The 20,469-nt window shown below is 45.5% G+C and overlaps 1 protein-coding gene across 1 annotated transcript; it reads left to right on the forward strand.

Moving 5' to 3' along the window:
• The first annotated feature begins 1,306 nt into the window (after nucleotides 1-1,306).
• Nucleotides 1,307-13,134, forward strand: gspt1l (G1 to S phase transition 1, like). Its single transcript, XM_068724788.1, has 14 exons — nucleotides 1,307-1,724; nucleotides 2,702-2,746; nucleotides 6,761-7,012; nucleotides 7,576-7,609; nucleotides 7,710-7,787; nucleotides 7,992-8,172; nucleotides 8,437-8,591; nucleotides 8,868-9,008; nucleotides 9,095-9,188; nucleotides 9,592-9,672; nucleotides 9,867-10,040; nucleotides 10,376-10,465; nucleotides 10,593-10,761; nucleotides 12,487-13,134. Exons 1-14 carry the CDS (start codon nucleotides 1,532-1,534, stop codon nucleotides 12,537-12,539), a joined length of 1,740 nt encoding a protein of 579 aa, XP_068580889.1. The 5' UTR covers nucleotides 1,307-1,531; the 3' UTR covers nucleotides 12,540-13,134.
• The last annotated feature ends 7,335 nt before the right edge of the window (nucleotides 13,135-20,469 follow it).

The raw sequence follows: 20,469 nt of genomic DNA on the forward strand, positions 1-20,469 counted from the left end.
TGTTGGTGTAGACCTGAGACTTGTTGGTGTAGACCTGAGACTTGTTGGTGTTGACTTGAGACTTGTTGGTGTAGACCTGAGACTAGTTGGTGTAGACCTGAGACTTGTTGGTGTTGACTTGAGACTTGTTGGTGTAGACTTGAGACTTGTTGGTGTAGACTTGAGACTTGAGGCTACTTCATAGTCAAGACTTGAGACTTGCTTGTGACTTTAAAGTTTACGTAAATGTTCACATACAGCACAGGCAAAAGAAAGCCACCGTTGGACTCTGTATGTAATTGCAACACATGTACAATCTAATGCAACAGGTCCTTGTGAAGCTCAGAGGTGTTGATTCAGCTCCCGGGTCATTTCTGGGGCCGTAGTTAGTGGTGTGTGTTTATATATTTATTCTTCTTTCATTGAATTGGATTACATGTAAGGTGTTCCTCAAAATGTTTCCATGTCTTGTAAGTCCTGGATTGCGTTATATTGTCAAAGTGTTGCTTGTACAGAGTTGCTTTAATCTAAAATAGATGAGTAACTAACCATTGTCATAGAACGACTAATAATAAACAATAACCTCACTCTTCATATCCCGCTAATCTAAAAGCAAAGTTGACTAGTTGTGTCTTTTGATTTGAGGTTTATGCCTGCAGGGCATCATTTTATGAACGGGCCACTTCCTCTAGGTGAACTGTTAATGTCATGGTTGGACTGCGTTGATGCCTGAGGGCATATCTACAACACATTCTGTAGTTTGTAAGCATGACTGCATAGCTGTGATGCGTCTCTTGGGACCAAGGTGAAATGCGTTACTGGATACAATATCGGAATCAAAAGGGAACTCCTTCATATATTCGACAGTGATTGAGACTGGTGTGTTGCAAAACCAAACTCATTTTTTATTAAATCGTGAACCCGGTGCTGTTGTATTGTCATAATTGCCCCATTACTTTCAGTAACGGTAAATGTTTTCATTCATAACGGTATTATTATTATCAGTGAAACTGGGTATTTTTTTATTTTAAATGTTGTACCTAAATGTAATGATCTTTCCAAACAAATCAATGCACATTATATTAGACAGTCAAGTATGTATTACTAAGCAACATAAAAGTCCATCTCCATTTGCTACAAAATGAATCGAATCTGCAGTTGAAGAGGTCAGAAACTAATGGCGTAAACTGGCTCTGTGGGGGATGTATTTTTCTTGCCCTCAGGAGTCTTTCGATTCAACGGTTTCCGCTTTTGAATAAGACTTCATATCCCAGAGGTCACCGCGCGTAGCACGTCGCACGTCGACTGACGGGACGCTTTAGCTCACGCGGACTGTCTCTGGGAGTGCTGAGTCGAACATCCTCTCTGGCGTCTCACCGTTAGAAACCGGCTGCTGTAGTTCACTGAATCGGAGACAAACCATTCCACTTCGAGTTGGGACGCTCTCACTTACTCCAAGGGGTGACCTTAACGTCGGGTTTTGGGCGGACACTTACGGAGACCAAGAACTGCGTAGCTGAAATCTCACACTAGTGAAAATCCAAGACCCACGATGGACCCGAGAGACACTGCCCCTGATTCATGGGAACAAGAGGACGATGTGGAGGCCACGATCGACGGACAACTTGATTCGGAATTCGCGTCACTAAATGTGAACGCGAAACCGTTTGTGCCCAATGTGAACGCCGTCGAATTTGTACCGACTTTTGTTGTAAAAGCACATTCCGAAAATCTCAATTCCGTTGGTAAGTTCATAGTCACGTTGTGGAGCTACTTTAGCTAGCAGTTAGCTAGTTGCTAACAGGAGCCTGGGCTGGCTAGTTGCTAGCTCGCTAGCCACCGTACAGACACGCGTTCCTTGAAGCGCGACACACTAGCTAGCTGCTGGGGTGTTTGGTGTTAGTCAGTTAGATGGTATGCCTGATCCTGTGACTTTAACTATAACCCATCGGCCCCGTTAATGCTACTCAGGCGGTCGACTGTAGAGTGGCCTCATAGCTTGTTCATAACTGTCATAACTGTCTTAAGTCATCAACCCAGCCGGCATTAGCTTGTTACACCTAACCGGCGCTAGCTAGCTAGCACGCTAGCGCCGGTTACCTGGTGTGGTTTCACAATTGAGCGCCTGGGTCGCTCAGTGCTAAGTCAGTACCTTTTTGAGCTAAGTAACCAGACTGTTTAATCTAAACAGTAGACAGAGCCTAGCACCCATGTTGTCGTTATGAAACGGCCTAACTTCACCTGATGGTTAAAGCTAAGCTCGCCATTGAAAATTATTTCGTGGGAATGGAAGTGTTTGGTGTGACGTGGATGTTCTGACGCACTGCTGGTCAAGAGTGAGACAAAACGTGTCCTACTGAAGACCTGGACGAGGCTGAGCGATCACGCGGCAGTCCTCGTAGGCCAACGTTTTTATTTGACCGGCAGTGGTTTCAGAACCTTCCACTGTCGTCTCAAATATTACCGAAAGTTTGTGCTCACCATGTGGAGGCGCTTGACATGAAAACCTGTAGTCCTCCAAATGGACCAGGTTGTTGTTTTCCTCTGGCCTTGACTTGAGGGGGCTTCTGAAGGCCCGGTGGAACCTGTGTGTGGACTGTAGGACACAGTCTTTAAACGCACACTTCCCTTTACTTATGAATTCATCCTGTAGCAAGAAGAGTAGGCCAGGCTGCTTTCAAATGAGCCCAACACATGAACCTAACCATTGTTTCTCTTTTAGTTGCTGTTGAAAAGATATCCACCACAGAGGTGTCACAGAGTGCTGGTATGTATGGAGTCTGTGTTTGTGTGTCACACGCATGCTGCTACTGCTCACCTCATTGTCCTGACATGTGCAGGCCCACTGAATGCATGGACTAACTAACCGTTAGTGACTCTTGCATCATGAGCTTCAGAGACCCGGTTCCTACCTGCTGTAGTCTTTCAGCAGTATTGACTCTCAGCATCTACATCTGCCACACGAGTTCAAAGTTTTTAACCACAAGCTAACTGTAAAGTGAGTTGAGTTGTCGATAAGGATCGGTACATCTTGTGTTTTCTCTCAGGCTGTCTGGTTCTTGCTCTTCACTGTTTACACGTGTCACTTTAAACAGACATGGTCGTGTGTCAGTGGGAGATAACGCCACAAAGTGTTCAGGAACATTTTAGAGAAGCACGAAGCGAATCCACCATCCGAACCAGTTGAGCCTGTCACCATAACCACTTTAGATGAACGATATATTATCAGATTAATACAGTGTATTGTCATTCATTGACCAAAAATAAATATATCTATCCAGCTATCAAAGTACGGCTTCTCAGAGCAATGCACTATTAATTCTTTAGAATATTCAGACATTTGAAAAGTCAAATCTCCTATATAAGTGAATCATAAATGTGTGTCTCCACATGACAACCACAACGGTTGTCATACAGCTTGTTGGCTGTGCACACATTAGACAGGTTTCTGTAATAGACATTGAAAATGAACAGTTACGGGCAAACAATCATGTAGCTAAATATTTCCATAACCACTGGAAATCTACACAAAGTGTCTAGTGCAAGGATTTCTCTCTAACTTTCATAATTGTCAGTTTGTAACGTCACAGCCACGACCAGGTGTCAATCACCGTGTAGCCCCGCCCCCTAAAGCATACCCTGCTTTATGGTAGTTTGAGTCTAAATGGAGCATAATGTACTAAATGAACATCATGCTGTATTGAAGAAGACTGTAAACTAGAGATTGAGACCATAAACTCATGTTTACAATGTTTACTGAGGGAATAAATCATTTTAGACTAGACTTCTACACAACCAGAGGTTGAGATGGAAAGCAAGATGAAGGTACTTCCGCTTTGGCTCCACTTTTCCGCCGCCTGGCTGTACATCATGATCTTGTGTGGTGCATTCATTGTAACCCAAACGTTCAGTGTAAGTCAGACGGGTATGTCTGAAGGTTTGGGTGAAGCAGGTGTAGGTTATTTGCAGCAGTTGGAGGCTAGAGACTGATCTCATTGGATGGATGGTTTGGAGGCTTGTTCCTACACCGTGTCATCAGCGGTCGGTCTGGGTTTCTCCTGATTGGCCAGCACACAGAGCTGAACACACTCTCCTCCTGTCATTGAAAGCTTTGATGGGGGGTTTGAATGAAGCCCAAACAGTTTGATGGTAGAGACAGGGTTTGAGGGTAACAAAAGGCCCGTTAAGATACTAATGGTATAAACGATGCCAAACCACGAGTAGTGTTAGACCACACACACACAACACATTACACCACATTACACCACACAGGACTCAGGGAGGCATTCGCTTATTGAAAAATGTGATCAACAATTTCAAATGGCTCTTATAATACACACAATGGTTAACCTCATGGATTCATTTTGACTGTGTGTGAGTGACATACTTAAGTTTAAACTTTATTCAACGGTTGAATGTTATAGTCACCCTACATGGTAGCTCTGTCATCAGTGTATGAATGGGTGAATGATGACATGAAGTGTTAAAGAGCTTTGAGTGGTCAGAAGACCAGAAAAGAGAGAACCAGTACAGTCCATTCACTATTTACACCACGTGCCATAATCCATGTTGTGGACGCTTTAACAGCCAGCAGCTCTTATTGTGAAGGGGCGCTCTCACTAACTGAACTGATTGCCTCTTCCTGTAGTCTGTGATCGTAAGTCTCCAGCCAAACGCACAGAAAAGCAAACTTATGATCTGATCAAAACATGTTTTGTGTCCTGTAGATGCAGCTTGTGAATAAGTTGTGCACATGTTCAGCCGATGGATTCTGAAATGTAGAAGTGTAACACATTGATACGTGGCTCGTTGCACATGTGTTATTTGTTGTGCGCGCAGTTGTCTCTTTTAAAGATGCTGTCAAAGCACATTCAGTAGTTTGGCTGTGGGGTGAGACGTTTGACTAACTAATGTGCAAATTGATTCAACTGACAAAGAACCAGATGAACAGGAGTGGAAAGTGTTGGGAGGCGATGTGTCCGGCCATCTTTGAACTGGATGTAGCCTGTAACACACACACACACACACACACACACACACACACGACATGTCTACATGACACATTTTCATTATTAAGATGAGAGTGTCTTGACCACGGGCCACCGTACGTTGAGATCTGGCAACCGAAAGCTGATGTCTTTTCAAAGTTAGTGTTGAGCCCCGCTTATCCTCTCATACGATTGCACCAACTGGTCTTGACTAAGCCTGGTCTTTGGAACAGACTTAAAGTAGGCTGCACCAACCAAACCAAAGCCTAGTCTTAACTTGGCCCGGTTTTAGCGATGTGAAAGCCCGTGCAGCTGTGCTACTACCCCGTGTGTTTCCCAGCAGTGAATAGTGACACTTCCTGGACTCGGTTTGATCAGAACACGCGTGTCTGCCTTCTGTGTGCTTCAGTGCAGAATCGTATCTCCATCAGAGTTTCCTGGTAGGGCTTGACCTCCTGGTGTTGTCTGTGTGCACATGCTCAACTGGAGGAGGAGCCTGCTCTGCCTCTGTGGAGGCTTCTTCTCCCTGTTGGTGCTGCTACATGTTTCTTTGACGCTCATCCTCCGGCCCCGTCAGTCGACGCAGAGGAAGCTCAGATCGTAGCCTGAACCTTTTCTCAATGGGAACGTTGTGTCACTGCAGCACATGCTGGTGCTGTTCTCTACAGAAGAGTTTGTCTTTTACTTCATTTGAACATCTTGGTTTTAGAGTAAACTCTAAAGATCCAGCGTTTGGCTTTGATAATCCACAGAACTCCCAGGTTTAACTGTGTCTATCCAAGGATCTGGTGAGCTGCTGTCCCGTTCTAGTCAAAGTATGACAACGTTCTTATTTTAGCTGATTTCAACATGCATGTCTGCTGCCCTTCAGACTCTTGTCTTGATTTAATGGAAACCCTGGACTCTTTTAACCTCACTCAGGCTCTACAGCAGCCCACAGGGTCACACCCTGGTCCTGGTTGTTACTATTATCTGTCTACAGCGGGCTCAACCTTGAGACTAAGGACCAAAATGTGTCATGTATTTTATGAGCATTATCAAATGGCAGTTTGATAACTGCCATTTTACTGAAGTGTGAGCAGTTTTTAAACTTTTGTCAAGGAATCAGGCATCAAATAACCCCGGACCGTGTTTGACTTGTCAGTAGGGATGTTCCTGGTTATTTGAATAACTTTAAACCTGTTTCTCTGTCCCAGTATTTTGATTATTCATCGCTCATTGGCAACAGGAACTGTTCCGTCAACTCTTAAACATGCTGCGGTCCAGCTTCTTTTAAAGAAACCTAATCTTCATCTCTCTGTTCTTAGCGTTTCAGACCCGTTTCTAAGCTTCTGTTTTTAGTTTTTGTGCGTCTTAATAACGTCTTGGAGAAGTTTCAGTCAGGTTTTAGAGCTTGAGACCTGATGACCCAAGAAGCCGAGCTGCTGTTTTAGAAATCAGAAGTCATAATATTTAGTCCCCTAAACCAGTTAATCTGTCCCCTTTAAAGTGTCCTTGGCTCCGTGTCCATGAACACAGTCCACAGCTGGATGAATGAGGAGCGTCCCTCTTTATTCCTCAGCTTTGTGTGTGTGTGTGTGTTAAGGGCTTCTTCTCTTTTGTTCACACACTGATCATAGCAGTTTCTATTAAACAAGGTCTCTTGTGATGAAAACCAATATGCAGCAGGTTATTGATATACAGCTCACAATAAGTGGTGGTTAATGAGGAAGTGAGAACGGTGAGCTCTGTCTATATTGGACCCTGTTGAGTTGAGGCCCTGAATGATGTGCACTGTGTTGGTGGCTGTGCAGCTCCAGTGGAGAACGGCGACTCTGAGATGACCACAGAGGAGCCGTGGGACCAGAAAGAGGCCGAGCCCAACGATGAGGAGCCAGGAGGCGGGTCTTACGGGGACCGGGGACCGTCGGTGGCGGCGACTACGGAGGAGACGGCTCCAGAGACGATGGAGGAGGAAGAGGAAACGCCAGCGCCCAAGGTTCCACCGACGCAGCCAGATGCCCCCAAGAAGGAACACATCAACGTGGTTTTCATCGGACACGTAGGTCAGTGAAGCAGTGGTGTGACGGTCGGGTCCAGCTCTGTCACCAGTCACTATGGCCTGTGGGCTCCACATAGACTTTAAAGCACCCGGGTCAGGACGTCTCTCATGTGGTCACAGCGTACAGTTCAACGTAGCGTTGCTGTTGGGTGGAGGCCTCGTTTCTTTTGTAAACGGATGCGTTTGGTCACCCTTTAGTCTGTGGCTTGTCTGAATATGTAACGAATGAAGAGCTTGTGACTAAATGTATTAACTCGATTGGATCCTCAAACTGCTGTCGCTCGCAGCAGAGCTGAAGGTGACGCGGTCTGAGGCAGCTCTGAAGCTAGCCAATGACGGCGGTCAAGAACTTCGTTACTCAATTTGAGCTTGTTTTTTGGTAAAATATGAATATAATGACACGTGGCAATATCTAACCATATGGAAAGTCAAGACCAGTGCTGACCCGGCGGTGTTCCGTTGTTTAAAACCTCTGGGTTCCGGACGTTCGAGGCTCCCTCCTGACAGTGACCATGTGTAATACACCGTTTGTCTGATCTAAACCCGGTCTGCGTTCTTCTTCTCTAGATGCTGGCAAGTCCACCATTGGGGGACAAATCATGTGAGTAGCGGCCTCCCTTTAATGGTTCACCTCCTTTCCTTGTAACGAGTGAAATGCCGTTCACACCTCAGGCTTTGACTCGGTCCGTCCTCTCCAACAGGTATCTAACGGGCATGGTAGACAAAAGAACCCTAGAGAAGTACGAGAGGGAGGCCAAGGAGAAGAACCGGGAAACCTGGTGAGTCTGGAAGATGGAGAGACGCTCTATGCTGACTGAATTAAACTGGATGTAGTTGTGAGGTTTGACTGTGGCTGTTTAACCAGCTGGGCCACTATTAGCTGAGCTCATCAGCGTAGAGTTGATAGATATATCTGTGTTGGTGTCTCAGATTTCATTGCGACCAAATCATGAATCCAATGTGAATATGAATGTGTCTCCCAGGTATCTGTCTTGGGCGTTGGACACCAACCAAGAGGAGAGGGACAAAGGCAAGACGGTTGAGGTGGGCCGAGCCTACTTTGAGACAGACAAAAAGCACTTTACCATCTTAGACGCTCCAGGACACAAAAGCTTCGTGCCCAACATGATCGGAGGTGCGTCACAGGCGGACTTGGCTGTTCTGGTGAGTTCAGAGAGTTTAGACCGACGTTAAAGTGGAGCATCAGATCAGAGCTGTGTCTCCCCAGTAGTCTTAGAAAGGGTACGTTTGAAGCTTGTATTGAGGTTTTGGAGCGATGCTTTGAATGTCTGTCAACATATAATATAACGTAATAACTCCAAATCCTCAATTTAAAATGATTCGTCAGATTAAAGCACTCATGAGGAGCCACTCTTGTGTTTTCGTAGCACTTGTAGACAAAGCCTCTGACTGACTGTTTCCTCTCAGGTGATCTCTGCCAGGAAAGGGGAGTTTGAAACTGGATTTGAAAAGGGTGGACAGACGCGGGAGCACGCCATGCTGGCCAAAACGGCCGGCGTCAAGCACCTGATAGTTCTGGTGAATAAGATGGACGACCCGACGGTCAACTGGAGCCTGGAGAGGTAGGTGGATCCACTGATCGACCGCAGCAGCAGCTCATCACTCACACCTGTAGAATATCAAACGGATGTGGTTTTAATACAATGTGGAGTTGGTTTGTTTGTATATCCGTGTCGTGCACGTGGGGCGGCAGTGTTTGACTGGCCTGCATCACGTTGAGGCGCTCTCATGTTTACTCTCTATGCATGGAGGTGCTGTAGGATGTCCTCCACATGCGCTCCATATGGCTGCTGCTGTGTTTGAAGTCCTTCTTGCCCCTCCTGTTGTTGAACCCTCAGGTATGAAGAGTGTAAGGAGAAACTAGTGCCATTTTTGAAGAAGGTGGGCTTCAACCCGAAGAAGGACATTTACTTCATGCCGTGCTCCGGACTGACCGGAGCCAACCTGAAGGAGCCCACCGACATGTGCTCCTGGTACACGTACGTCCTCCAGCTTCCTGTCCTCACGCTGGCTGTCTCCCCTGGTCGTCCATGTCTAACTGCGGTCCTGTTCCGTGTCATTTCAGAGGGTTACCGTTCATTTCACACTTGGACAGTTTGCCAACTTTCAGCAGATCAAGCGATGGCCCCGTCAGGTTGCCCATCGTAGACAAATACAAGGTAGGAATGTCTGGATTCATGCCTTCACGAGGAGGCCCATGAACGCTTGTTGCCGTCAGACCGATGCCACCGACACATTTCAACTTTCTGTAGGTGCAGTGTGGTGTGTGCATCCCAAAAGTGTTCAGAAAGGGTTTAGAACGTGTCGGTTGTATTTTATACATAGCAAACAAAACCACACAACATAACGGGCTCACCGAAACAGAACACACTCTGGATATGTTGTGAGTAAGGCACGTTCTGCTCGACTGAGCTTATTGAGGCAGCTTATATTTACTGTGCACATGGACAGTTCTATCCAACATTTGCTCATCGTATCTAAGTTTGTACAAAGTCTCCACAACAACCGATTCTTTGATCGAGTGAAGTGAACGCGTGGTTCTCTATCGATCTGTCTCCTCAGGACATGGGCACTGTGATTCTGGGCAAGCTGGAGTCGGGCTCCATCAGTAAAGCACAGCAGCTGGTCATGATGCCAAACCGGGTAAGATATCCCACAAGCCCTTTCTTCTATCAGCTGGAACCAAGATGAAAGACGGGAAAGCAAAAAAATAATATAGAACTATTTTTAAGTTTTAGTGTTTCTAAACGGTGTAAACATCAAATGCCTTCCACTGAGCGTTAATATTTCACGTCATTGTTTGTCCCCTCCGTGTTTGTCCACCTGTCCTCATGCAGCATGTGGTGGAGCTGTTGAGTCTCCTGTCAGATGATGTGGAGACAGACGATGCTGGCCCGGGGGAAAACCTCAAGCTGCGGCTGAAGGGCATCGAGGAGGAGGAGATCCTGCCGGGCTTCATCCTGTGTAATGCCGAGAACCTCTGCCACTCAGGGCGCACGTTCGACGCCCAGGTCAGTGTCGCTCAGCGGCTCAGAGTCCCACATCCCCGGTTTACTGTCGCTCAGCAATGTACGCTCTGGGTTCACCTCCCTGCAGCAGTGCAGCTGGTCCAGCCAGGTATTCCAACCATCACACGTGACCGTGTTAATGGGCAGGGGTCTGATCCTGATTGGAGGACTAGAGCGTGCAGCTGGTGTGGCGGTCCATCCCTCCCCCACTACCACTGTCTGGGTACCTTTGAGCAAACTGCACCAGTGGAATCAGAGCAGTGGGAGTGTTCATTAAAGTGACAACATGTCTGTTTTTGTATGCGCCTGATCATAACCACTGAAACTCTTCCTCACAGATCGTCATCATCGAACACAAATCCATCATCTGTCCAGGTTACAACGCAGTCCTTCACATTCACACCTGCATTGAAGAAGTGCAAATTACAGTAAGACCTAATGCTAACTCAACTGTTCCCCTGTTACCATGAGGCCACTGCAGAAAGGTGCACTGACATCTGAGCAGTTGGCTGGTTGTGTGTGTGTGTGCTGATATTCTGTTGCTTCTGTCTGCAGGCCTTAATCTGTCTGGTAGACAAGAAGACCGGAGACAAGAGTAAGACACGGCCACGGTTCGTCAAACAGGACCAGGTCTGCATCGCCCGTCTGCGCACGGCAGGAACCATTTGCCTCGAGACCTTTAAAGACTTTCCTCAGATGGGACGGTTCACCTTACGGGACGAAGGTACATTTGATTATCGATTTATTGATGAATTATGTTTTTCATTAAACATTTAGTCTATAAATGGTGAAAGAAAGAAAGTGTTGAGAAACTACCGTCACCAGAGCCCGGTGTGAGGTCTCCACCAGCCCTGAACCCCAAAGGTCTTCAGAGTGTAGTGATGAAACATTGGAGCAGCTGACGCCAGCTGTGTCTGCATGAGAAATGACCTCAAATATCAAGAAATCCTAATTGCTGCCAATATGTTTTACATCCATAAATGAAACGATTACTTTATATGTGCATATGCATTTGAACTTGTCATCAAAAACATATTTGGATGTTACTTTTATACACAAACTGTTTAACCCAGTGGCGGGCCGTGTGCTTTCTACCTGGGCCTTCAGTGCTGACCTACTACAGTGGAACCTCCTCCTAATGACCTCACTATGCTGTGTCATTAACGGACAATGCATAGAGTCAAAACCAATGTAATTAACACAATGACAAGAACAAACCCACAAGAACCAGTCACTCATATTTATATGAACCCAAATACCACGATTCAACAGGCCTTCAAATGCACATTCCACCAACACTGAGGAGCAGCATTCAGATATGATTCACATCAGAGGAACAAAATGAACCATATCATGAGAACAACACCATAGACAAATGAACCATGTGAAAACTAAAGCAGTTCATTACCAAAGCTGCTGTTCACTCAAAGACAAAGTCCATCCTCCTTTCTCTGATTGAGAGAGTTCAATGACGCGGTTGTACAGTAACGTCACATCGGTGCCGTTCAGCTCCAGTGAGAGGTTCTTCTCGGTTCAGTGATGACAGTGGAGTCTCCCCAGTCGTACTTCTTGAATACGTTTTAATGCGTTTGAGGGCTGAAGATGTCCGCTCCACAGAGGCACTAGATACTGGGATTGTCACCTCCCAACATGTCACGCTGGCCCACTGACCAATCAAGCTGCACCTTAATGATGAGGTACTGTAGGTCAGCTAGAAGCTCTGACAGGTCAGAGAATACGCCCAACATGTCAAACTAAAGATCTGATTGGTTGAAGACGATGACAATCAACACTATCGTCCCCATTTACTTAAACTGTGAAGGGATTCACTTGTAACTCTGAAGGCCTCTGGGCAGATTATTTCACTTAGAGACAACATAGAGGCTGAATCTGATTGCATCCATGATGTTGACGGAGAAACCATCATCTGGAAAACAAACTAACGCTAGCTCAGCTAACACTAGCCAACATGTGCGGACACTGGGGAGACGCAGCTTGTGAGTGTTTACTACACTCAGCTGTCATATTACTAACGTATCAAAGTCTGCTCTGACTAACATCTCCACTGCAAACCAAGGCATCGTTCCTTATGACAACTTTAAGGAAGCAACTTAGCTACCTGCCAACTTAAGAGTCAGGAGAGTCTAAACACACACACTAATGCAGTGAGGTTCACACATAAGCAGTTTGTAAATGTAGGGTCAACAGTTTGTATAGGAATGAAAACACATATACCTGTGGATTTATTTACTGTGTACATCAGATGTAACACAGAATCCATGTGTACCTTCAGGCTCAGAGCTGGAGTGTGTCACAAGAAGAGGATTTTTAAATCTTTGAGTCTTTAGTCAATGAAGTGTTGAACGGTGGACCCGATGAAGGATTTGATAACTAGATTTGAGTGAGTGAGGCAGAGACACAAATCTGAGTCCTGTTTTCTGTGTCTCAGGTAAGACCATCGCCATCGGGAAGGTGCTGAAGCTGGTAGCCGAGCGCGACTGAAGAGGACGGAGCTGCCTGAGAGTCCTACTGAGAAGGAATGGGCGGAGCTCGGTCCGAACCCGACCACACAGTTGTCTGCGGCGACGGCACCTCCCCGTCACGCCCCCCCCTTCTGTGCCGAAGGCCAGCTTCAGAAAAAAACTCATGTGAAAAAGAACCTGTTTTTAAGCAAATGACACACCAAGAAGAAGTCCACGAGTCAGCTTTCTCATATTGAGAGCTCAGCTATGCCATTCCTGGGTTAACCCACCTCCCCTCCCTACTCTGGTCTACTCAGCATTACATGAGGGTTTTCCTTCCACTCTTTTCTCTTTCTTTCATAAATGACAATGACAAATGGCGGAAGTTATATCTGTAAACAGATGTGGACCAGGATTCTGCTTGGAATATAAAGGATGATTTTCAGACATAAATTGCAAAAGAAATGGTTTGAAAGAACTTAACCAGTTGAAACCAAAATGTTTATCTTGGGTGTACATGTCTCCCTTTGCTTTGACCCAGTTTTTGGTTTCTCGTGGCGTTCTGGCAGTGTGCTTGAGCGTGTTCAAATGTTATTAAAGCAAACAACTATGACAATAAAATTATAAATTGGGAAAACAAAGTGTGTTCATTTTCAGAGCACAGTCCAGTGGCTGCTTTCATATCTCCTTTAAGTTGTGGTTTTACAGAGTTCACAAAGCACCAATGGTATTCTTAAAATAATATTTAATTTAATGAATTTGCTTTTCAAAGAATAGTTATTAACAGTGTTTTCACCGTTAGTTGGTCTGGTCTGTGAGCTGGATCATTTTCAAATGTCCACCAGAGGGCACCGACACTTTGTCTTCAGCCTGTAACACATCATGGTGACTGTAACGCATCATGGTGACTGTAGCACATCATGGTGACTGTAATGCATCATGGTGACTGTAATGCATCATGGTGACTGTAACGCATCATGGTGACTGTAACGCATCATGGTGACTGTAACGCATCATGGTGACTGTAACGCATCATGGTGACTGTAACGCATCATGGTGACTAACGCATCATGGTGACTGTAGCGCATCATGGTGACTGTAACGCATCATGGTGACTGTAACGCATCATGGTGACTAACGCATCATGGTGACTGTAGCGCATCATGGAGACTGTAGCGCATCATGGTGACTGTAATGCATCATGGAGACTAATCCATCATGGTGACTAACGCATCATGGTGACTGTAACGCATCATGGTGACTGTAACGCATCATGGTGACTAACGCATCATGGTGACTGTAACGCATCATGGAGACTGTAGCGCATCATGGAGACTGTAGCGCATCATGGAGACTGTAGCGCATCATGGTGACTGTAATGCATCATGGAGACTGTAACGCATCATGGTGACTAAAACGCATCATGGTGACTAACGCATCATGGTGACTGTAACGCATCATGAAGACTGTAGTGCATCATGAAGACTGTAGTGCATCATGGTGACTAACGCATCATGGTGACTGTAATGCATCATGGTGACTGTAATGCATCATGGTGACTAGCACATCATGGAGACTAGTGCATCATGGTGACTGTAATGTATCATGGTGACTGTAGCGCATCATGGTGACTGTAGCGCATCATGGTGACTGTAATGCATCATGGTGACTGTAGCACATCATGGAGACTGTAGTGCATCATGGTGACTGTAATGTATCATGGTGACTGTAGCACATCATGGAGACTGTAGTGCATCATGGTGACTAATGTATCATGGTGACTGTAGCACATCATGGAGACTGTAGTGCATCATGGTGACTAATGTATCATGGAGACTGTAGCACATCATGGAGACTAGTGCATCATGGTGACTAACGCATCATGGTGACTGTAGCGCATCATGGTGACTAACGCATCATGGAGACTGTAGTGCATCATGGAGACTGTAGTGCATCATGGTGACTAATGTATCATGGTGACTGTAGCACATCATGGAGACTGTAACGCATCATGGTGACTGTAACGCATCATGAAGACTGTAGTGCATCATGGTGACTAACGCATCATGGTGACTGTAATGCATCATGGTGACTGTAATGCATCATGGTGCCTGTAACACATCATGGTGACTGTAGCACATCATGGTGACTAACGCATCATGGTGACTGTAGCGCATCATGGTGACTGTAGCGCATCATGGTGACTGTAACGCATCATGGTGACTGTAATGCATCATGGTGACTAGCACATCATGGAGACTAGTGCATCATGGTGACTGTAGCGCATCATGGTGACTGTAGCGCATCATGGTGACTGTAATGCATCATGGTGACTGTAATGCATCATGGTGACTGTAGCACATCATGGAGACTGTAGTGCATCATGGTGACTGTAATGTATCATGGTGACTGTAGCACATCATGGAGACTGCAGTGCATCATGGAGACTGTAGTGCATCATGGTGACTAATGTATCATGGTGACTGTAGCACATCATGGAGACTGTAGTGCATCATGGTGACTAACGCATCATGGTGACTGTAGCGCATCATGGTGACTGTAACGCATCATGGAGACTGTAGTGCATCATGGAGACTGTAGTGCATCATGGTGACTAATGTATCATGGTGACTGTAGCGCATCATGGAGACTGTAGTGCATCATGGTGACTGTAATGCATCATGGTGACTGTAGCGCATCATGGTGACTGTAACGCATCATGGTGACTGTAGCGCATCATGGTGACTAATGTATCATGGTGACTGTAGCACATCATGGAGACTGTAGTGCATCATGGTGACTAACACATCATGGTGACTGTAACGCATCATGGTGACTGTAGCGCATCATGATGACTGTAACACATGGTGACTAACGCATCATGGTGACTGTAAATCATCATGGTGACTAACGCATCATGGTGACTGTAGTGCATCATGGTGACTGTAACGCATCATGGTGACTAGCACATCATGGTGACTGTAACGCATCGTGGTGACTGTAACGCATCGTGGTGACTGTAACGCATCATGGTGACTAACACATCATGGTGACTGTAACGCATCATGGTGACTAACGCATCATGGTGACTGTAATGCATCATTGTGACTGTAACGCATCGTGGTGACTGTAACGCATCATGGTGACTAACACATCATGGTGACTGTAACGCATCATGGTGACTAACGCATCATGGTGACTGTAATGCATCATTGTGACTGTAATGCGTCATGGTGACTAACGCATCATGGTGACTGTAACGCGTCATGGTGACTAACGCATCATGGTGACTGTAACGCATCATGGTGACTAGCGCATCATGGTGACTAATGCATCATGGAGACTGTAACGCATCATGGTGACTAATGCATCATGGTGACTAACGCATCATGGTGACTGTAACGTATCATGGTGACTGTAACGCATCATGGTGACTGTAACGCGTCATGGTGACTGTAACGCGTCATGGTGACTGTAACGCGTCATGGTGACTGTAACGCATCATGGTGACTGTAATGCATCATGGTGACTGTAACGCATCATGGTGACTGGAGCGCATCATGGTGACTGGAGCGCATCATGGTGACTGTAGTGCATCATGGTGACTGTAGCACATCATGAAGACTGTAGTGCATCATGGTGACTAACGCATCATGGTGACTGTAACGCGTCATGGTGACTGTAACGCGTCATGGTGACTGTAATGCATCATGGTGACTGTAGCACAACATGGTGACTGTAGCGCATCATGGTGACTAATGCATCATGGTGACTGTAGCGCAACATGGTGACTGTAGCGCATCATGGTGACTTACACATCATGGTGACTGTTCTCAAAACAATGACTTCTGGTTCTTTTGTTTGTTGGCCGGTTGTGCGGCTATTGTTTTTTTCATGACTTTATTAACAATATCTAACTTTATTATCACTTTGTTCTCCACCTGTGTTCTTAAAATTGCTAAAATTCCATTTACTCAAGTACCGTACCTTAAAGGAGTATTTACGTCGTATACTAAATATTATACTTATTACTCCACCCCCTTCATCTGGCTGCTCAGTTCTTCATTACAGTACTTTGAAGGTTAACAAAAAAAAAAGTAACATTTGAAAAACATTCATTAGATGCAACACACGTTAAAGATTAAAGTCTTTTTTACTTTTGACACATTAACTAGGATTTTCAATGCAGGCTTCTTTTTTTGTAATAAAATATTTCTAGATTGTTTTATTGCTACTTTCACATAAAATGAAAATGATTTTTATTATATGAGAGTACCACTAATCCTGGTGGAGTAGGTTTACAGTGTGATGCTGTGGGGGTGGGTGGGGGGGGGGCAGTCAGTCTGTCAGCGCCGGTCCAGCAGAGAGACACAGATGGGCTTTAGGTAAGTTGCAGACATTATTCAATATTCTGTAATTTTATACTTGTATGTTTATTTGATGTGGCTGATGGAGTGAGCGTTCACATGAACCCTCACTCTGGATCCAGACCGCCGGTTTAATGTCAGACTGAGGACATGTTGTTCATGTTGGATGGTGGTTTCTGTACTGAAGTTCTGGCTTTTTGCATGTTTTCTATTTTATTTCGCAACTGGTTTCCTGAAAAGTGTCATCTCATCACGACTAGAATAGAAAACTATTTTAAAAACTGTCAGTGCTTTTTACACTATCTGCCATTATTCTATATTTTTATTATTGACTACAAATCCCATGAAACCAACAATGCATGTGTCCTACGAACACGCAATGTGTTTGTGTCCAGAGCGTGATACAGACGGCCTCATTCTAATGTCCTAGAGCTCCACAGGTCTTTGTATCAGACATTTGGACTGTCACTGTATTATTCTATTCTGCAAGTCATGACACCGTGAACATGCGTGAAGAACACCGCTACCCTGAAGCTGAGGCAGCTAAATGGAATTCAGCCAATATTAATTCCATTATTCCAGCTGAGGACAGTGAGTGCAGTGACTGGAGCCGGTGAGGAAGAGTCCACCATCGTCTCTGTTGGCTCACTCCTCATTGTTTCTGCTGTCCTTCAACGTGGAAACTGGTCATTAAGACCCTCTGTGCTTTGAGCTGAATGCTAATGTCTATTTAACAGCTGTGTTTACCAAGATCACCATCATATCTTAGTGTTAGCACGCTAACATTAGCTATTTAGTAGTAAACACAGAGTCCAGCTCGTAGGAACGTCATTGGTTCTGTAGGTGTTTGGTCATAATCCAAAGTGTCGGACACATTCAGACGTTTTTACAATTCGTCCTGAGGGGAACGTGAATGTGTAAAGATTGGCATCTTCAGTAGGAACCGATTAGGACTGAGACACAAACAGGGTGGGGACAGTATTGGTGTGGTCTTTTCATGGGATTTGTGGACAATAATTCAAATGTAGAATAATGCCAGAATGCATTCTGAACCTATCGGACTGAGTGATCTGTGGTGTTGTGCATCTAGTCTCTGCAGTGTCCCCCAGTGTGACCATGCTCTCCACATCAGTCCCTATATCAACCATGGATGGGGAGGACACTGAAGCCTCCACACCTCTCAACCCTCTCCTGGACAGGAAGCCACCTGGCTGTCAGGGCGGTCTGGTTCCATCCTGCTGGCTCCTCTACTTTAAGCCCTTCGTGGCCATCGGTGTTGGTACGCTGCTGTTTGTATCGGGAACGACCTTGGCCTTGCTCTCCTTCACCCAGGTGGGCAATGTCCCCTACCTGCTGGGGCCGCTGTTCCTCTTTGTGGGTCTGATGTTCCTGGTCACCGGCCTGGTCTGGGTCCCCGTGCTCAAACAGAGCCTGGAGCAACAGCCACTCACTGAGGTCAACCATGGCAAGGGGGACCAGGTGGAGCACCCCTGATGGGGAACTCTGCCAACCAGTAACCATCTGCTCTGAAGGCTCAAGGTGATGTGAACTAAAGTGTGAGGTCACACTTCGTGGGAGTGTGGGATCGAGTGGGTTTGGAGCTTGACCCACAGCAGGGACTAACAGTCAGACTGTCTCAGCCTCAGTGAGCATCTTTAACTTGAATCTGTCTGATTACCATCAGTCTGACATCGAGATGTTTTCTGTTTGTTAAGCTCATCAGTCTGGGTGCGTAGGATTTTAGAAATACTGAGGTCATGAAGTATAAAAACACATTTTCCAAAACAATGATTTCTTCATGTAGCTGCGTGTTCTGTTAGATTGTTAGAACATATGATCTCCCTGTCCTGTGAACGCCTTGTGTCTCCTAAATGTGCTGAGTGAAACAGTCCTACACAGCTGTGTGTTTTAGAATGCTTCATTTAGCCTGAGAATGAAAAACCAATACGTAATCCTGACGTTTATCTGAAAAGGGTTTTCCAGGAATAACATTCTGGTGAGGAAATAATGAACATATTAATCTCAACGATAGTAGAAACAGAATAAGGCTTCACGGTATCCGTTTGTTGCAGCGGTGTCTTCAGTAAGTGGCTGGTGTCTCACAGCAGCTTTCTAGTGACACCAGAGTGACCAGACTTTTCTTTTGCTGTACTTGTGATGTCCCTGGCCTCCTCTCCGCTCTTTAAACTGGAATAAACAGCTGCCCTCACTTCAGACGACTGATCCTCTTCTCTTTATCATTCCATCTGACAATAGGACACGTCAAACTTTATCTTCATTGAGAGGGTTAGTAGATCAGTAACAAATGGGTTAGGGTTAGGGTTAGCCGTCAGTGGTGAACCGGCACAGCTGGCCTTCCATGCTGGTAGATAGTCGTAAGAGGGGGGTGCAGCCTGAACCGGTGTAAGAGGTCACGTAAACCCTGGCGTGGAACCGTCGGTCACCATTGCGGAGATCAAACAGAAACGTTCACACCAGGAGTGTAAAGGGAGTCATCTGAGGTTAAGTGTCTTGCCCAAAGGGACGGAAACAGGCAATAACGACCTTTTTAATAACCTTCAATATGTTAAACACTATGACTGCTGTCCCTGTGGGACAAAGTGTGAATGAAGACCTCAACATATGAAGACCATGCAGGTCTTAAAGTGAGTTTATGTTGTAGACCAGCTGGGAGGTACTGCCAAATGGTTAGATTAAAGTATATAAGATGTATTTAGTAATGTACAAAGTTATCTTTATATCTAAATAATCTCAGGAATTATAAGGATACTAATTCAAACAAAGCAAAATGTCAGCAGGTCCATTTGAATATCACATCATCATCATCATCATCATCATCATCATCAGTAGAGACAAGCGCTCTCTCTGATGAATGGACCCTGAATACATTGATATGGATGCATGATGACAGGCAGTAACACATGTTTACAGTTTATATTTTCTCCTGTTATTTCTGTGTCTTCATCCATTATTTGGGACGGTGGTCCTTGGACATTTTTAACCATCAGAAGTGGACCTTGAGGTACAGAAGGCTGAGAACCCTGTGTGTCGACCTCATATCTCCTGTGTTCATCTTCTCTATTTCATTTGAGGAATATATGTCACACAGGCCGTCCCACGCGGGTCGTGTTCCGCTGACCATCTGTCTCATTGTGTCCTGGTTGGCTGTTGCGCTGCTTTATTTATTTATTTGTCATCTTCTCCATAAGCCGCTGTGGCTGCTGGTGGGCTGTGTAAATCCTTTAGAACCGGATTACTGAGGCAGAGCAACGCTACTGGACACATCCATCTCTGATTGTTCTCAGATCAACATGGCTGCTGGTACAGACCACACACACATACACACACACACACACACACACACACACACACACACACACACACACACAGTCCTCAGCTTGGGGCTGTGGCTCCAGGCCAAAGACCAGCGGATGAACTGATGTGACCTAATCTAACCTGAAGCATGTCCATCTGTCTGTGTGCAGAATGCGCATACAACAGAAAATACTCAAATGTGTGTAAATGTGGCCCGTGTTTCTGCTTTTTCACGTTGATTCAACTGCATTAATGTAGTACAGAGTACCAGAGTACATCCTGGTCTGT

The sequence above is a fragment of the Cebidichthys violaceus genome, unplaced genomic scaffold (genome assembly GCF_023349555.1).
Source record: "Cebidichthys violaceus isolate CVI_PGR_0920_01 unplaced genomic scaffold, fCebVio1.0.p SCAF_32, whole genome shotgun sequence".
Classification (NCBI taxonomy): domain Eukaryota; kingdom Metazoa; phylum Chordata; class Actinopteri; order Perciformes; family Stichaeidae; genus Cebidichthys; species Cebidichthys violaceus.